This window comes from Scyliorhinus canicula, chromosome 9 (genome assembly GCF_902713615.1).
Source record: "Scyliorhinus canicula chromosome 9, sScyCan1.1, whole genome shotgun sequence".
Lineage (NCBI taxonomy): Eukaryota > Metazoa > Chordata > Chondrichthyes > Carcharhiniformes > Scyliorhinidae > Scyliorhinus > Scyliorhinus canicula.
Genome location: NC_052154.1, coordinates 109,919,311 through 109,936,813, shown reverse-complemented (window position 1 = coordinate 109,936,813; position 17,503 = coordinate 109,919,311). Strand labels below are relative to the sequence as shown.

The 17,503-nt window shown below is 43.9% G+C and overlaps 1 protein-coding gene across 1 annotated transcript in view; it reads right to left on the bottom strand.

Annotated features, from left to right (window-relative positions):
• The window catches only part of pdhx (pyruvate dehydrogenase complex component X), a 353,795-nt gene that overhangs the window by 85,548 nt on the left and 250,744 nt on the right, over positions 1-17,503 (bottom strand). Inside the window, exon 9 of the mRNA XM_038807389.1 lies at positions 3,426-3,584. Within this exon, the coding sequence (XP_038663317.1) occupies positions 3,426-3,584 (159 nt within the window). The remainder of the gene's footprint in view (positions 1-3,425; positions 3,585-17,503) is intronic.

The following is a 17,503-nucleotide window of genomic DNA, read 5'->3' as shown; positions in this document are numbered from 1 at the left end:
TTTATTAGAATGGAAATCCGATGATTAGCCAAAAATATCAACATGGTTAGGAGATTTACGGAATTCCTTAAACTTTGGAAAATTCAGTTTGCCCTTTGTGGCTCAGATGGGGATTTCTGGATGGGATGAGATGGAAGCTGTTCTTTTCTCTATTTATGGATTGATTTGTAGCCAGTGGGTAAAGTGAGGGGGATAGGGGTGGTGGGTCAAGGGTGGAGGGAAAAAGGGAAAAGATTAATGGAAATAAAAAAAATCTCAAATTAGGAGGATTGTACTTTGTTACTGATTGATTGCCTGTTATGTATATCCTTATTTGAATAAAAATATCAAAAAGATATTTCCAAAGGGAAGTGTCGTAACACAAAATCCAGCTTTGACAAAGGGTCACCTGGACTCGAAATGTTAGCTCTTTTCTCACCCTACAGATGCTGCCAGACCTGCTGAGAGTTTCCAGCATTTTCTCTTTGGTTTCAGATTCCAGCATCTGCAGTCATTTGCTTTTCACACAAAATATTGCAGGTGCTGGAAATCTAAAATAAAAACAAAACGCTGGAAATACTCAGCAGGTCAGGCAGTATCTGTGAGGAGAGGAACAGAGTTGACATTGATGACTTTCAGTAATTCCAGCATTGTCTGTTGCCTGCACCCACGTCAATGCTCCTGCACTTGAGAGGCAAATGGCAACACTGATGACCTTTCTGGGCACCTTCATGGAGAGTGGGCTTAGAAAAAACAAAGTGGCTCTCCATCTATCAGGATTGGAAGCATGAATTAAAGGGCATTGAAGTGATCACCTCAGAGCAACAAAGTGGCAGGCAAACTGGCACTGAATAAATATTGGCAGCAACTTATTAGATGGCAACATAACCAAATCCATGACACTGTGCAGCAAGTAGGTGCCAAAGGAGGAGGAATGAAGGGCAGTAGTAACTAAGAATTCCATTGACAGATCTATTAGCAGTCGCAATCCAGGGTCCCAAATGGTACATCTTTCCCAGGGGACTAGGTATGGAATAATGTGGAGCAGCTGCAAAAGATTTTGCAGAGGATAGGAGAACGGACAAAATCTTACAGCTCATGTTCAAATTGGACTTATGTAAAGGGAGCTTCACTAGTTAGGAGATAAATTGAAAAGGAGGACTTCCAGGTTAGTAATCTCAGGAATACTCCCATTTGCTAGTCAATATCGGAAATGGAAGACAATGAAGTTAGATGCACAACTGGAGACATTGTGTACGAGGTAAGCTTTCAGATTCCTGGCACTGTGAGACCAATGTTGAAGCAGGAGCATCCTGCACATCACAGAAGACTTTCACCTGTAACAAGGATGAGACCCAATACAGGGAGAGTAACTGGTGCAGAAACATGTGAGGTTTTATACTAATGTGGGGGATTAATGGAAGCAAAACTTGGAATATAAGGCCCAGTAAGATAAAACAGAAAACATATCAAAAGGAGGATACCTAAAATGAGTAAAACTACTAAACAGACATAGAGACGTTTGAGATAGTAGTGTGTAATATAAGGGTGGGGAAATATTTGGGAAATGGTAACCACAACATTGGTACGTTTGATATCAAAGTTAATTGGGAGAGGAAATCAGCAATAAAGAAATCTGGCGAGGGAACAGTCAATGATAAAGGTATTTGGCGAGGGAACAGTCAGTTAAAAAGGTATTTGACTCGGCAACAGTCAGGGTAAAGGCATGAGATTATAAGGGGAAGAAGCCAAAACAAACTGAATTGAACAATTAGTAGGGAAGAAAGGATACAAGTAATAGAAATCAGATCATTAGGTAAAGGAAAATCAAAATCAGACTGCGACTTAAGAGGCATACAAGAAATGAAGCCCAACGTTACAAAAAGAGTCAAAGCTGAATAAATTAAATGAAGAGAAACAGAAACAAGTTTAGAAAAGCCGTAAAAAAAATTGGCATATTAAACTGGTCAAGGAATGTATAAATGCACAAAAAATAAATAAAAAAGTGTAGGAAAGCCAATGGAGAACAAACTGGAGTTAGTGCGAAGTGCAAAAGGCAGCAAGGCTTGAGAGCACACATCCTAGAACATTGAGGGAAATCAGGAAGGAAATAGCGGAGAGTCTGACCACAATCTTACAAACATTCTTCAGTATGGAAGTTGTACCCGATGGCTGGAGAATTTCCAGTACAAATTTGTCGTTATTTGGAAGTAGATTGGTAATCTTACTCGGACACTGCAGGATGGATGGTGTGGCAGGTGGGAAGTGTCACCTCGGTGGATCAAGGAGAGCTGCTCTGCAGTGCAAGTCTGACTCAGGCAGGATTGTTGATGCTTTATCAAGGTTATATGTAAAATGAAAATATACTCCAACTTCCAGGATTAACATGTCTCCTTTTGATGAGTTTAAATTGCATCTTTCTAAAAAAACTCAAACAAAAAAATAAACTTATCCTCAGGCAGAATTATTTGATACTATTCTTGTTACATTACCTATTCTTACTCATTAAATAAAAATCAATCAGATCTCTTTGTCTCACAGTTTTTACCATACCGTCACATTTTGTTAATTTCTTTTTATTTCCTGGCCATTCTGCAGTTGAACAGGTTGCCTAGAGATGAACTTCATATACAATGCCAATTTTGGAATCTCACTGGTTACCATGGGGAAGGGTCCACTCAACAGAGGTCCACACCAGCCTAGGTATATAGAGATATCATAAGGGTTCATTCGCACAACAGATTTAGCATTCATGTACAGTGATGCTAAACCCAGGTAATAAAAATGACGTGTCAAGAACTGAAGCAGGTCCCAAATGTATTCTGGTGCCAGACCATGTTCGATTTTGGACTTGAGTTAAATTTCCACTTTGCACTGATACTACTGTTATCGTGTAAAGGTGTCCTTAGTGTAATAGGCATCACAGGTGTGAATGCAAGTCCTGCCATTCATTGGGAAGGATTATCCGGCCGATCCCGCCGGCGCGATTTTCTGGCAAGTCAATGGCGGGATTAACGGGTGCGAACAATGGGAAACCCAATTGACAGCTGCGGGACTGGAAGAACGTGTCCAATCCCTCTGCAGAATCCTGCAAGGCTTTAGGCATCAGGGCTCATAACTAACAGCTTTGGTATCAGACATCCATTACTGTACCAAAAGTCTGTTTTTAAACAGTAAATGTAGAAAAAAGCAACAACCATGCTGCTGAATTTCTATCAATCTATTTTCTTAGTTTGTTAAAATTCTTATAAATTGCATTGTAATTCGCAAAACACTGGATGATCTATCACTGTGATTTGAACAGAAATATTAAAAGGATGTATTAATTCCATCCAGAAGACAGACTTTAGATCAACATGTTAACATTTATGGCGGTTATAGGATTAAATAAAGTGCTTTGATTTGTGTCACTGTGTTCACTTTGCATTCAGACCCTCTTATCCTACCTTAACCATGATGGAAATTTCCTCTATCCCTTTGGCAGCAGCATCGCGCACGATTGGTGTCATCAGGCCTCGTTCCGTAGCAACTGCCACTGCAATGTCGATGGAGTTGAGCTGATGAGGGCCCTCACTGCTCCAAGTGCAGTTCACATCTGGCATTTGCTTCAAAAAGATTTTTAGCGAGAGAAAAGGGAGGGGGTTGGGTGGTTGTTAGTGGGGGAGGGTACACAGGGTGGGGTGGGAGGGAGTTGGCGGATTATGGTGGAAGAAAAAAAGGGACAGCTTTAGAGCAAGAACTGGGGCAGGCAAAACAAAATGTGTGTGATATACCGGGAGTCAATTTACCATCAAATGTTAATGCTGACTGTAGATTCAGTGGCTGTGGAATTAGGTTCCGTATCTTTCATGGCTAATTTTGTATCTATGATATTATTCTTGACCCTTAACCTCTGCCAACAGGCTGCTTCTATCTATCCCCTTCCACATTCAAGAATATTACACAATGTCTGTCACATCACCCCAAAAACTAGTGCTTCACACTGTACTAGAACTAATGTTTTACTCAGGTTTAAATATGCTTTTGGTCTTTATATCTACACCTATTGTGATGAAATCTGGAATTCTAGTAGTATTTTTCTAAAACTGTTTTAGCAAATGTCCTGTGAGTCTATAATCCCAATCCCTCTACTCTTCCATAGCACTCGGTCCAATTCTATTCCACATTTGCACTTCACTGTATTTTGCATTAAATTTTTAAAAAATCACATTACTGCCACTTTCTCTACCGCTTTAGCCCATTCCCAATCTTAAAAATATATGTTTAGAATTCGAAGAATTAACTACTTCTCCTGCAAATTTTGAGATCATTCCTGAGTGATGAGCCCTGTGGGGCATCACTACCCACATCCAACTATTCTGAAAAACTGCTCGCAACTCTTCAGGCTCCATTCTCTGGAAAGATTTCTAAGTATCGTAGCAAGCGGGAATTATCCCGTGGTGCCCGGTGCTCAGCCCAGCGTGAACGGCATCAAAATTCGATGTTAATTGGTCCACTTAACAAGGCTTCAAGGACTTCTCATCGCAAATGATAACTCGCCAGTTGATTCGCTGGCACCACATTCACCAGGTCCCAGCTAATAAGCTAGAGCAGCACTTAAGTTGCACTTGCTCGGTCAACCACAGCCAGCTCCCAACAATGGCGCAGAGGAAACCAGCCCCAAGATTTGGGGATGCTGACCTGGGGAGGCTGCGAGAGGCTGTGGAGGGATGTCCTGTTCCCCTAAGGGAACAGTCATAGGAGGGTCAGTCATAGGGCAGCCAGTGCCGCGTAGGACGAGGTGGCAGCGGCACTGAGATTGTGGAGTGTGACCAGGATGACTGGCCTCCAGTGCAGAATGGTGGTCAACGACTTTCACCGGGCAGCACGAGTGAGTCGACGCCAACACCCCTCTGCCCCCAGCCCGAGACCTTTCTGCCCCCATGGGAATATTCACCACCCTTCCCCTTCATCCCCCAATCCTTTGTCTATCCCCTCCCCCTTTAACCCCCAACTCTTCCTCCACCCCCTCCCCCTTTCAACTCCCTCCACCCTTCCTTCACACCCCTCCCCCCACTACTGTGAATCACACGTGTGACTAACGGTCCCCCTTGCATGTCTCCTCAGGAAAAGCTCTACCACAATCGCGGGGAGAGAGCCCAGACTGGCGGTGAGGTGCCAGACATCAGGACCCTCGCCACCTTTGAGGAGTGTGCCCTGGAGGTGACCGGTGTGGCCAAGGACAGGGTGGACACTAACTCGGAGACTGGCAGACGCCGCAGAGGTGAGTAACCACTGGGCCCCACCTGGTGGACCTGTCAAACGTGAGTTGTTATTGCCTTACTGACTGACCCATCCCTCCCACTGACCACATATCCATTTTCCCGTAGGTCCTCCAGCCGATGGCCCAGCCCATCATGGGCGGCACCCTGTCCAGTCTCCCATGAGCTCCGAGGATGCCACAAAACTAGCCGCATCACAGCTGTCATCCCCCCCCTTCACCAGCACAGATACACGCACCTCGGTGGGAAATGTTAATTGGCAGGCTTCTGGGGCACATTGCTGCTGATGTACATCAGGTGGAAGCAGGAACCCCCAGGTGAGACAGCAGTCAGATGTCTGCTGGATTCCAGGGAACAGCTGGGTCCCAACCTGATGCTGAGCTTCTGGGAGAGGTCATCCCGGAGCTGTTCGAGACGTTAGGGTACGGCTGTGACATTCTGAAGGAGATGTCAGTGTCACTCGAGCAGATCCATAGTTGAGTGGAGGAGTCCCAGAGGCTACGGGTTCAGGAAATGTCGCCGGCAATGTGTAGCACTGAGGCCAACATTGCTAGGGTGACGACCGCAGTGGAGAGCTTCGTGCACAACGTCGTCACCATTAGTGAAGGTATCCAAGACGTTGCGCAATCGTTGACGGCCATGGCTGAGGGTCTAGGCAGAATGTCCGTCTCATAGAACATAGAACAGTACAGCACAGAACAGGCCCTTCAGCCCTCGATGTTGTACCGAGCCATGATCACCCTACTCAAACCCACGTATCCACCCTATACCCGTAACCCAACAACCCCCCCCCCCCTTAACCTTACTTTTTAGGACACTACGGGCAATTTAGCATGGCCAATCCACCTAACCCGCACATCTTTGGACTGTGGGAGGAAACCGGAGCACCTGGAGGAAACCCACGCACACACGGGGCGGACGTGCAGACTCCGCACAGACAGTGACCCAGCCGGGAATTGAACCTGGGACCCGGGAGCTGTGAAGCATTTATGCTAACCACCATGCTACCGTGCTGCCCTCGCTGGGGAATGTTATCTCGCTGGGGGATGTCACCCTGTACCAGGCTGACTTTGATGAGGCTCTGTGGGACATGTACTGCTCTCAGATGCGAATGGGCCAGGCTCTGTGGAGCTTGTCCAGGTCTCAGGTGGGTATTGCTGAGGCGCTGCAGAGCATTAATACGATGGTGCAGATCATGGGGAACCACAAGGGCTGGCACAGCCAATTGATGCAGCGGCAGTCAGGGCTCGAACCAGCTGCCCTGCCTTTCCAAGGTGAATCCCAGGGCCATGGGGCACTAAGCAGAAGGAGGGGGCACCAGGTGCCAACTCGGAACCATTGTAATGAGTGGCGAGGGTGGCCACCAGTTCCCCTGAGTTCCACCTCTCAAATGAGGTCGCAAATCACAGCCAGCACATGGGACAGGGCGGCATAGCTATTCTTGTGCCCCTGACAAGTGAGCTGAGACCCTTCAGTCCCAGAGGACACCCTCTAGGGGCATCAAAGGCCACGGGGCGAGGCAAGCAGCTGGCTGCCTCCACTTCAGGCTGGCAGCCTGGGGACACACCTAGACGTAGTGGTAGAGCTAGGACAGCAAAGCACATCGAGGATCACTGAGGGCACCAGGATGGGGATTGGGAGGGGGGGGGGGGAGGGGAGATGAGTGAGGAATTGTAAAACACAATGTATACCTTTGTGCACAACTAGTATAATTTTCTTCCACAATGCGTGCTGATCTCTGAACCCCTGGCCCATCTCAGCAGGCATCGCCCCCTCCCCGTGACACCCACCCACCCTCCGGCCGTAGACATGTTCCCAGAGCTGTGTTCCATCCCCTGGATGTTGGGTGCTGCGTGTGTGGTGTTCCCTCCCTCAATGTTCAACCACAGTGTCCGTGCATCAAAGTGTGATTGGGATGCTAGGCAATGACTCCCACATGCTACATGGCCCGCCCACCTACTGGATTGTGTGAAGTGCTCACCTAACCACAACTGCCAATTCTTTATTGCTGATAGCCTTCAACCGTATGGTCAGAGGCCTACGCAGTTGGTGGTAGTCATGGGTGGTCGGTGGGGCAGACAGGCAGGGGCAAGGGTTGCCCCAGGAACAGGTACACATGATCTAGGGATTGGCAGGGTAGTGCCTGTTGTATCACGTTGTGTATTATCTTATTACTCATTTGCTTCTTTCCAAGATGGTCCTATACTCGATGTTCATTAACACTCAAAGTCTTCAAATAAAGCAAATTCTGTTTATTGAGTAACGATAACAATTGAACTGTGAGTTTGTTCTCTCTTCAACAACTAAATTAGAGATTAAATTAACAAAATTAAACATATATTAACCAAGAGGCGGGAACTCTTGAGTTAATCTTATATACCCATCTCCAGTGCTGCCATCTAGTGGCTATCTAGCAGTTACTTCTGTATATTAACCCTTTATATACATACAGATATGCAGATCACTACATCCCCCTTTCTTTTTACACATTTTCTATACTTGTAAAGAAAATTGTACAACAAATTAAGATAAATAATGATATGTATATCTGTACAAACATGACGATAGTGATGACTATACATAAGTATCATTTATTAGTCCAATCTTTACAAATTGAGTCGGTTAGGTTTTGTTCTTCTTCTGTTAGATCTTCTCAACTGTTGTGAGTTTGAAATCTTTATGTCTTTGTGAATGGCATCTGTCTTCTTGCTGTTAAGCAGATTTTGTCGAAACAGTGACTCATTAAAACTTAATAGTAGGAAAAAGCTGTGGTTGAAGTTAAATCTTCAGTAAATCCCGTCGGCTGGGTCGAAAAATTGCTCTATCAGCAGATTTGACGATGTAGGAGCGCGGTGCTGCTTGCCTAAGTACAGTGGCTGGAGCAGACCATCCTCTCTCTGGATTCTTTAGTCTGACAGTGTCATCTTTTGTCAGTGGGTCTAGTTTGATAGTGTGCTGATCATAGTATGGCCTCTGTTTAGAATGTTGTTCAGTGATTTTTTATGAGAACTGGTATATGATCAGGATCTTGAAATTGTACTGCTGGTAAAGTTGTTCTGATGTCTCTGTTAGAAAGCATTTGAGCTGGTGATAGTCCTGAACTTAATGGAGCTGCTCGGTACGATAACAAAGCCAAATGTTTGTCAGATTGTGAATCTTTCGCTTTACTGATAAGTTGTTTAATGATGTTAATTCCTTTTTCAATCTTCCCGTTGGATTGGCGGTAGTGCGGACTAGATGCCATATGTCGAAAATTGCAGTTGTTTGAAAACAAGGACCATTATCGGACATTACCGTTTGGGGAATCCCATGTTGCGAAAGTGTTTCCTTCCATGCCTTTATGACCGATGAGGAATTAAGATCAGGAAGTTGCATAACCTCTGGATAGTTTGAATAGTAGTCCATGATGAGAACGTAGTCACAACCAGTTGCATGGAAAAAGTTGATCCCTACTTTTATCCATGGTGATGTGATTATCATCATGTTGTTGAAGTGTTTCTTTACACTGTGCAGGTTGGTGCTTCTGACAGGTTTCACATGTTATGACCATGTCAGTGATAGCTTTGTTGATGCCAGGCCAGTAAACTGCCTGTCGTGCTCTTCTTTTATATTTTTCGATTCCGAGATGTCCCTCGTGAATTTTGTGCAGCATTTCAGAACGTGGACTTGGCGGAATCACAATTTGATCATTTCTGAACAATAGTCCATTAACTACTGTGGTTTAAATATTGTGATACTGTGGACATCGCCTCTTTGGGCAACTATGCTGGAGATGGTGCATCACCCTTAGCAAAGTTGCAACTTTCTTTGTTCCTTGCTTGATAAGCTGTAGCTTCTCATCAGATGCTGGAAGATTCTCCGTACTTAACTGAGTTTGAGCAGCAATGTCCTGATAAATTCTATTGGTGTGCTCTCTGTAGCAATAGATCTGGATAACATATCAGCAATGATGAGATCTTTTCCAGGCATGTATATCAAGTTAAAGCCATACCTTCGCAACTTCGTCATGATACCTGTAGATGAGGAGTTGTGTCATTTAAATTCTTCTCAATGATGTGATCCGTTTCCAGTATAAAGGTTGGAAGCCCGTACACATAATCATGGAGTTTATGTATTCCTGCGAGTAGTCTGAGACATTCCTTTTCTATCTGTGCATATAAGCACTCTGTTGCAGTCATAGCCCTTGAAGCATATGCAACAGGAACCCAAACAGATTGATCATTCTGCTGTAAAAGAAACTGTGCCTAGTCCATCCTGGCTTGCATCAGTGGATATCTTGGTTGCTCTTTTCGGGGCGAAGAAAGCAAGTATCGGTGTGGTCATTCGTTGTTGTTGAAGATCCACCCATTCATTTTGATGATTTTGTGTCCATTTAAAAGTGGTGGATTTTCTGATCAGATTTTGTAATGTAGACGTTCTCGATGACAGGTCTGAGATAAACTTGCCCAAGAAATTTACAAAACCAAGAAATCTTAGAACAGTTTTCTTATCTTCTGGCGTTTTCATATTTGGGATTGCAGAGATTTTTGTGTTATCAAGTCTGACACCTTGAGAGGATATGGTATCTCCCAAGAAGTTTAATGATGATTGTGCAAATGTGCACTTTGTCTGGTTTAATCTCAATCCAAACGTATGGATTAGTTGAAAAACCTGCTTTAAAAGCCAAATGTGTTCTTATTCGGTCGTGGACCAAATGATTATACCATCGACATGCACACCCTTAAACCATCGATACCCTCAGTCATCTGCTCCATTATCCTATGGAAGATCTCTGAAGCAGATATTATTCCAAAAGGCATGCGTTTAAAGCAGAAGTGTCCAAATGGAGTATCGAAAGTGCACAATAATCTGCTCGAGTCGTCAAGCTGCAGCTGCCAGTATCCCTGCGAAGCGTGAGTTTTGCGAAGTTATGACCATTCGCTATCTCACGTGATTTCTTCACGCTTAGGGATGGGATAGTATTCCCTATGAATATTTTTGTTTAATTCCTTCTGATCTATGCAGATTCGAAGATCTCCATATGGTTTTTTAACACATATAGAGAGCTGACCCAGTGACTCAAGAGATGGTTCCTTGTGATTGTAGTTTGTCGTGTACCTTAAAGAAATGGATGTTTATAAATGGGTGTGCATATAAGTATCTGTAGTGAGAGTTCCTTTAAGAAATGGGTGTTTATTATTGCAGTGATGTCAGCGAGTGGGTGGAGATGGACTGTCTGTCAGCTTTTTACTTTCGTTTTAGGCTGTTTGCTGCAGGGTGTGTTTTAGTTTCGTTTTCAGAGCTGGATAGCTGCAGTCACAGCCATAAGGTGTATTAGAGTCTCTCTCTGTAACCTAAAGATTGTAAATCAATCCTGGTGATTTGAAACTAATAACTGCTCTGAGTAGTGATTTTAACCTGATGAGCTTCTGTTGAAATGTTTTGTTTCAAGTCTTATGGATGTTAAAAGGAAAGTAAGAATTACTTAGTGTTGTATTCTTTGGGGGTCGTATTTGAATTAATGGTTGCTAAGATGTTCACTGTATGTTTTAAAAAGGTAAACTTGAATTCATAGAATAAACATTGTTTTGCTTTAAAAATACTTTTCCATTTCTGCTGTACCACACCTGCAGAGTGGGCTGTGTGCTCCCCATACCACAATCTAGTAAAAGTTGTGGGTCAAGTGAACTCCATGATACACTTTGGGGTTCTCTAACCTTGGCCCATAACAAGTTGGTCAAGTTCTACTTTCAACCTCTCTCTTAAAGGAGCTGGAACCCTCCTATATGGATGAATTACAGGTTTTGCATCTTTTTTTAATAAGATCTTGTACTGGTAAGGTAAAGTGCCCATACTTTTAAATACATCAGGGTACTGTTGAAGGATAAACTGGATTTCATCTTCCATGCATATGTGTCCTGAGTAGTCATATAGATTCTTTGAACAAGCTGCAAGTCTTTGCAAGCCTGAGCGCCTAACAATGATGATTTTTTTTGTTTTCCATGATCTCAAATCACAGTGTCTTCTTTATTTTCTTCTTTGTGACTTTCAGATGGCACGATCCCAATAAAGTAATCTAATTACCATTGTAGTCCTTCAGCCTACATGCAGCAGGTAGCATCTCATGTTCTCCAGGAATCATATTGAGATCTTTGCTTGTCAGTAGATTGGCTGAAACGCCCGTGTCAAGCTTGAACAATATTGGAAAATTGTTAACTTGCACAATTGATTTCCATTCACTGCTGGAGTTGATTATGTTTACTGGTTGAGGAGTGCTCGTAGCTTTAGGTTCCTCACTTTTTTCAATTATTCCTCTCCGTTCCAAGGTGAACCCTAGGGTCCTGGGCCACTCAATTAGATAGAACAAAGAACAAAGAAAAATACAGCACAGGAACAGGCCCTACGGCCCTCCAAGCCCGTGCCGACCATGCTGCCCGTCTAAACTACAATCTTCTACAGTTCCTGGGTCCGTATCCCTCTATTCCCATCCTATTCATGTATTTGTCAAGATGCCCCTTAAATGTGGCTATCGTCCCTGCTTCCACCACCTCCTCCGGCAGCGAGTTCCAGGCACCCACTACCCTCTGTGTAAAAAACTTGCCTCATACATCTCTTCTAAACCTTGCCCCAGCACTTTAAACCTATGCCCCCTAGTAATTTACCCCTCTACCCTGGGGAAAAGCCTCTGACTATCCACTCTGTCTATGCCCCTCATAATTTTGTAGACCTCTATCAGGTCGCCCCTCAACCTCCGTTGTTCCAGTGAGAACAAACCAAGTTTATTCAACCGCTCATGAGATGTGTTTTCTAATGAGAAATTGTCCTCATCTGATGAATAATTCTCTTCGGTTTTCTTCTCCGATTAATCCACACTTCGAACATTGAAGTTCCTTTGTTTTGGTTTCGGAGTTTGAAATTGTGCTGTTGATCTGCATTGCGAAGCATAGTGATTGAGTTTTCCACACTTTAAACATTGTTTGCCTTGAGCCAGGCATTTTCTTTTCAAGTGGGCGTTGCCACATCGCTAACACATCATGACGTTGTTTCTCTGACGCACGATACACATTGCTCATGCGCAGACTTCTTTTCTTCAGCCTCACATTTGTTGGCGAAGAGTGCATGACCCAGATTGGAATGTGCACATGCAAGATAGTTGCCGTCCAAAACATGCTTCTTTACTGCCTGCGACACCATTTTAACACTCTCGACCTCGTGGTTGACTTTCGCGCCTTCCTCAAGGTGATAAAATTCAATATACTAGTTTTTACTCTGTCCATGAGCTGAACATTTTTTAATTGCGATTTTCAGTGTTAAATCTTGCTGTCTTAACAATGCTTCTCTTCGAATCTCATCACTTATGCCATACACAAATTTGATCATGGACCAGCGAATCATATAAAGCTGCATAGTTACAAGTTTGTGCTAGTAATTTGAAATCGGTGAGAAAGCTGGTGAATGATTCCCCATGTTTTTGCAAACATTTGGGGCCTCACGGTAGCATGGTGGTTAGCATCAATGCTTCACAGCTCCAGGGTCCCAGGTTCGATTCCCGGCTGGGTCACTGTCTGTGTGGAGTCTGCACGTCCTCCCCGTTTGTGCGTGGGTTTCCTCCGGGTGCTCCGGTTTCCTCCCACAGTCCAAAGATGTGCGGGTTAGGTGGATTGGCCATGCTAAATTGCCCGTAGTGTAAGGTTAATGGGGGGGATTGTTGGATTACGGGTATACGGGTTACGTGGGTTTAAGTAGGGTGATCATTGCTCGGCACAACATCGAGGGCCGAAGGGCCTGTTCTGTGCTGTACTGTTCTATGTTCTTCTATGTTCTATTTGTTGAATCTGAGTCTCTCAAAGATTTAATTCGTCTTAATTTTGCAATGGTCATCAAATTTGTTAATGATTATATCGAATTTGCTTTTCTCCTCCTCTTCAGAGTAGATGAACAAGTTATAAATTTCTATTGCCCACTGTCCTGCCATGAATAAAAGCAGTGCAATCTTCCTAGCCTCAGTAGCGATGGTTAAATCATGTGCCTCTAGATAAATCTGAAACTGCTGATTGAACAGTTTCCAATTCGAATTAAGATTACCGGTTACATAGAACAGTACAGCACAGAACAGGCCCTTCGGCCCTCAATGTTGTGCCGAGCCATGATCACCCTACTCAACCCACGTATCCACCCTATACCCGTAACCCAACAACCCCCCCCTTAACCTTACTTTTATTAGGACACTACGGGCAATTTAGCATGGCCAATCCACCTAACCCGCACATCTTTGGACTGTGGGAGGAAACCGGAGCACCCGGAGGAAACCCACGCACACAGGGGGAGGACGTGCAGACTCCACACAGACAGTGACCCAGCCGGGAATCGAACCTGGGACCCTGGAGCTGTGAAGCATTTATGCTAACCACCATGCTACCCTGCTGCCCCTATTGTCTTGAGTTGATATGAAGCTTGAACGTGGTCCATCGATTTTTCTACGAAGGATCCGAATGCAGTGAAGCTTCCCTAGTTGAATAGTCGGTATGAATTTGTTCTTTTTTCTCGCTTTTTCTAACCTAATCTAATTAGTTTACCTGAAGTCAAACCCTGTTACCATGTTATATTATGTTGCGTAATAACTTGTTACTCATCTGCTATCTGCCAAGATGGTCATATACTGGATGTTCATTAACACTCAAAGTCTTCAAATAAAGCACTGTTTATTGAGTAACGATAACGAGAGTTTGTTCTCTCTTCAACAACTAGAGATGAAATTAACAAGATTAAATATATATTAACTATGATTAACAACATCTGCACTCTGAGCTATCTCTCTCTACCTCTGGTTACTAGTCACTCCAAATACCAAGAGGCGGGAACTCTCCTGGAGTTTATCTTTTATACCCATCTCTAGAGCTGCCATCTAGTGGTTGCCTAGCTGGCACTTCTGTATATTAACCCTTTATATACATACAGATATGCAGATCACTAGTGCCATGCGGGGCTGCACCCCCAGCCTCTCACCCTCCCATGGCAACCCACCATGCGGAGGGCCGCCCCCCACCCGAGGGTCTTCACCCCCCCACAAAGCACTGGGGTAGCAAGTCCAGCACCCTATGACTCTTTGCCTGTGAGCAAAGGTGACTACTCACATCCTCGGCTACCCACAGAAGCCCTTTCGCCAGGTTTATGTTTTTCAAAAGGAGTACTAATCGGCGCCAGCGTGACCACTTGCCGGGGAGGCCACTGACTGATGGGAGGTCTTTTGATATGAGGTGGCTCTTGTATGGAAATGGGGCTTAAGTAGTGATAATTGGTTTCTCACAATGCTCCGGCAAGATCCCGATTTCGCCTATGGGAGCAGGCTAGTTGCATCGCAAGCTGTTTGGCGCCTGGCGTGGTTCTCGTTTTTAGCCTCTCACGCTATTCACCGGCCTCGATTCGCTCGAGCAAGAACATAAGAAAAGAAGAACTAGGAGCAGGAGTAGGCCATCTGGTCCTTCGAGCCTGCTTCGCCATTCAATGAGATCATGGCTGATCTTTTGTGGATTCAGCTCCACTTTCCCGCCCGAACACCATAACCCTTTATTCCTTTATTCTTCAAAAAACTATCTATCTTTATCTTGAAAATATTCAATGAAGGAGCGTCAACTGCTTCACTGGGCAGGGAATTCCATAGATTCACAACCCTTTGGGTGAAGAAGTTCCTCCTGAGCTCAGTCGTAAATCCACTTACGCTTATTTTGAGGCTATGTCCTCTAGTTCTGCTTTCACCCGCCAGTGGAAATAGATATCCTATCTATTCCCTTCATAATTTTATATGTTTCTATAAGATCCCCTGCATCCTTCTAAATTCCAACGAGTACAATCCCAGTCTACTCAACCTCTCCTCGTAATCCAACCACCTCAACTCTGGGACTAACATAGTGAATCTCCTCTGCACCACCCTCCAGTGCCAGTACGTCCTTTCTCAGGTAAGGAGACCAAAACTGAACACAATACTCCAGATGTGGCCTCACTGAGACCTTATACAGTTGCAGCATAACCTCCCTAGTCTTAAACTCCATCCCTCTAGCAACGGAGGACAAAACTCTATCCGCCTTCTTAATCACCTGTTGCACCTGTAAACCAACTTTTTGCGACTCCTGCACGAGGACACCCAGGTCCCTCTGCACAGCACTATGTTTTAACAGCACAGGGCGAAAGAGCTGTCTTTTAAAGCAGACCAAGATAGGCCAACAGCACGGTTCAATTCCCGTACCAGCCTCCCCGAACAGGCGCCCGAATGTGGCGACTAGTGGCCTTTCACAGTAACTTCATTTGAAGCCTACTTGTGACAATAAGCGATTTTCATTTCATTATTTAGATAATAATCCCTTTTGTTATTATCCCGACCAAAATGGATAACCTCAGATTTGTCAACATTGTATTCCATCTGACAGACCTTGGCCCATTGACTTAAACTATCCAAATCCCTCTGCAGACTTCCAGTATCCTCTGCACATTTTGCTTTACCACTCATCTTAGTGTAATCTGCAAACTTGGACACATTGCACTTGGTCTCCACCTCCAAATTATCTATATAAATTGTGAATAATTGTGGGCCCAACACGCATCCCTGAGGGACACCACTAGCTACTGATTGCTAACCAGAGAAACACCCATTAATCCCCATTCTTTGTTTTCAATTAATTAACCAATCCTCTATCCATGCTACTACTTTACCCTTAATGCCATGTATTCTTATCCTATGCAGCAACCTTTTGTGTGGCACCTTGTCAAAAGCTTTCTGGAAATCCAGATATGCCACATCCATTGGCTCCCCGTTATCTACCCCACTGGTAATGTCCTCAAAAAATTCCACTAAATTAGTTAGGCACGACCTGCCCTTTATGGACCCATGCTGCATCTGTCCAATGGGACAATTTCCATCCGGATGCCTCACTATTTCTTCCTTGATGACAGAAGTTAAACTAACTGGCCTAGAATTACCCGCTTTCTGCCTACCTCCATTTTTAAACAGTGGTGGCACGTCTGTCATTTTTCAATCCGCTGGGACCACCCCAGAGTCTAGTGAATTTCGGTAAATTATCACGAGTGCATATGCAATTTCCCTAGCCATCTCTTTTAGTATCCTGGGATGCATTCCATCAGGGCCAGGAGACTTGTCTACCTTTAGCCCCATTAGCTTGCCCATCACTACCTCCTTAGTGATGACAATCGTCTCAAGATCCTCACCTTGAATCATAGCCTCATTTCCATCAGTCACTGGCATGTTATTTGTGTCTTCCACTCTGAAGACCAACCCAAAAAAACCTGTTCAGTTCCTCAGCCATTTCCTCATCTCCGATTATTAAATCTACCTTCTCATCCTCTGAAGGACCAATATTTACCTAAGAGCGTAATGAGGCTGGAGAATCGTGCCCTTACTCTTTCTTATTGGCCTTCAGTGCAGTTTTTAATTCAGTTTGTGATCCTCCCACTAATGCCATGGCCCTTAATCTCCTCCAGTAATCTCAGGTGGTAACTTGTAAAAGGCTTTCCTTAAAGTCAATGTGCACAACATCCATTGCATTTCCTCTGATTATCATGTTTGTCAAATCCTCAATTAATTGTAAGAGGGTTATGAAGTGCAATTGTTCCTTTGGAAATCTGTGTCGGCTACTTCTAGCTATGCTTCTCTTTATCTAGATGTGTAACAATTTCATTTTTGTTTAAAGACTTTAAAATTTAAGTTAATTGACCGTTAATTATCTGTATTAGCTCCATCTCCCTTTCAGTACTACATTAGACACTTTTCATTCCTCCCACATGCATACACATTTCTGTGTCTTTAAATATAATTTCTAGATTCGAGGCAAGTTCTTCCCTCAACACCCTCAGGATTCTGGGATTTGAAGCTTTGCCTTCCTCCGACATAACTAAAAGAACATGTCAGATAATTTAGTTATTATAAAATGTTCAGGTCACTCTCATTCAATTCAGAATTCACATCCTCTACACCACATTTCTGCCAGCATCTACAAACTGACAATCCTCTTCTTTCATGGGTTCTTTGGTATGTTTATTGGCATTTTGCACACAAGTTTTGTTTTCCTTATCCCACTCAACCATTACTTTGTCAGATATTCTTTGACTTTCTTTTCATCCTCATCATTATGGCCCTGCTATTCATTCATTGGTTTCCAACCATATTTATCCATGAGATGCTAAAACCACGAGAAGTTTAAAAAAAATTGTATCTTTTTTATTCTTCATATTTGTAATTACTTTATTAAAAACTTCCACTGTTCCTCTATAGT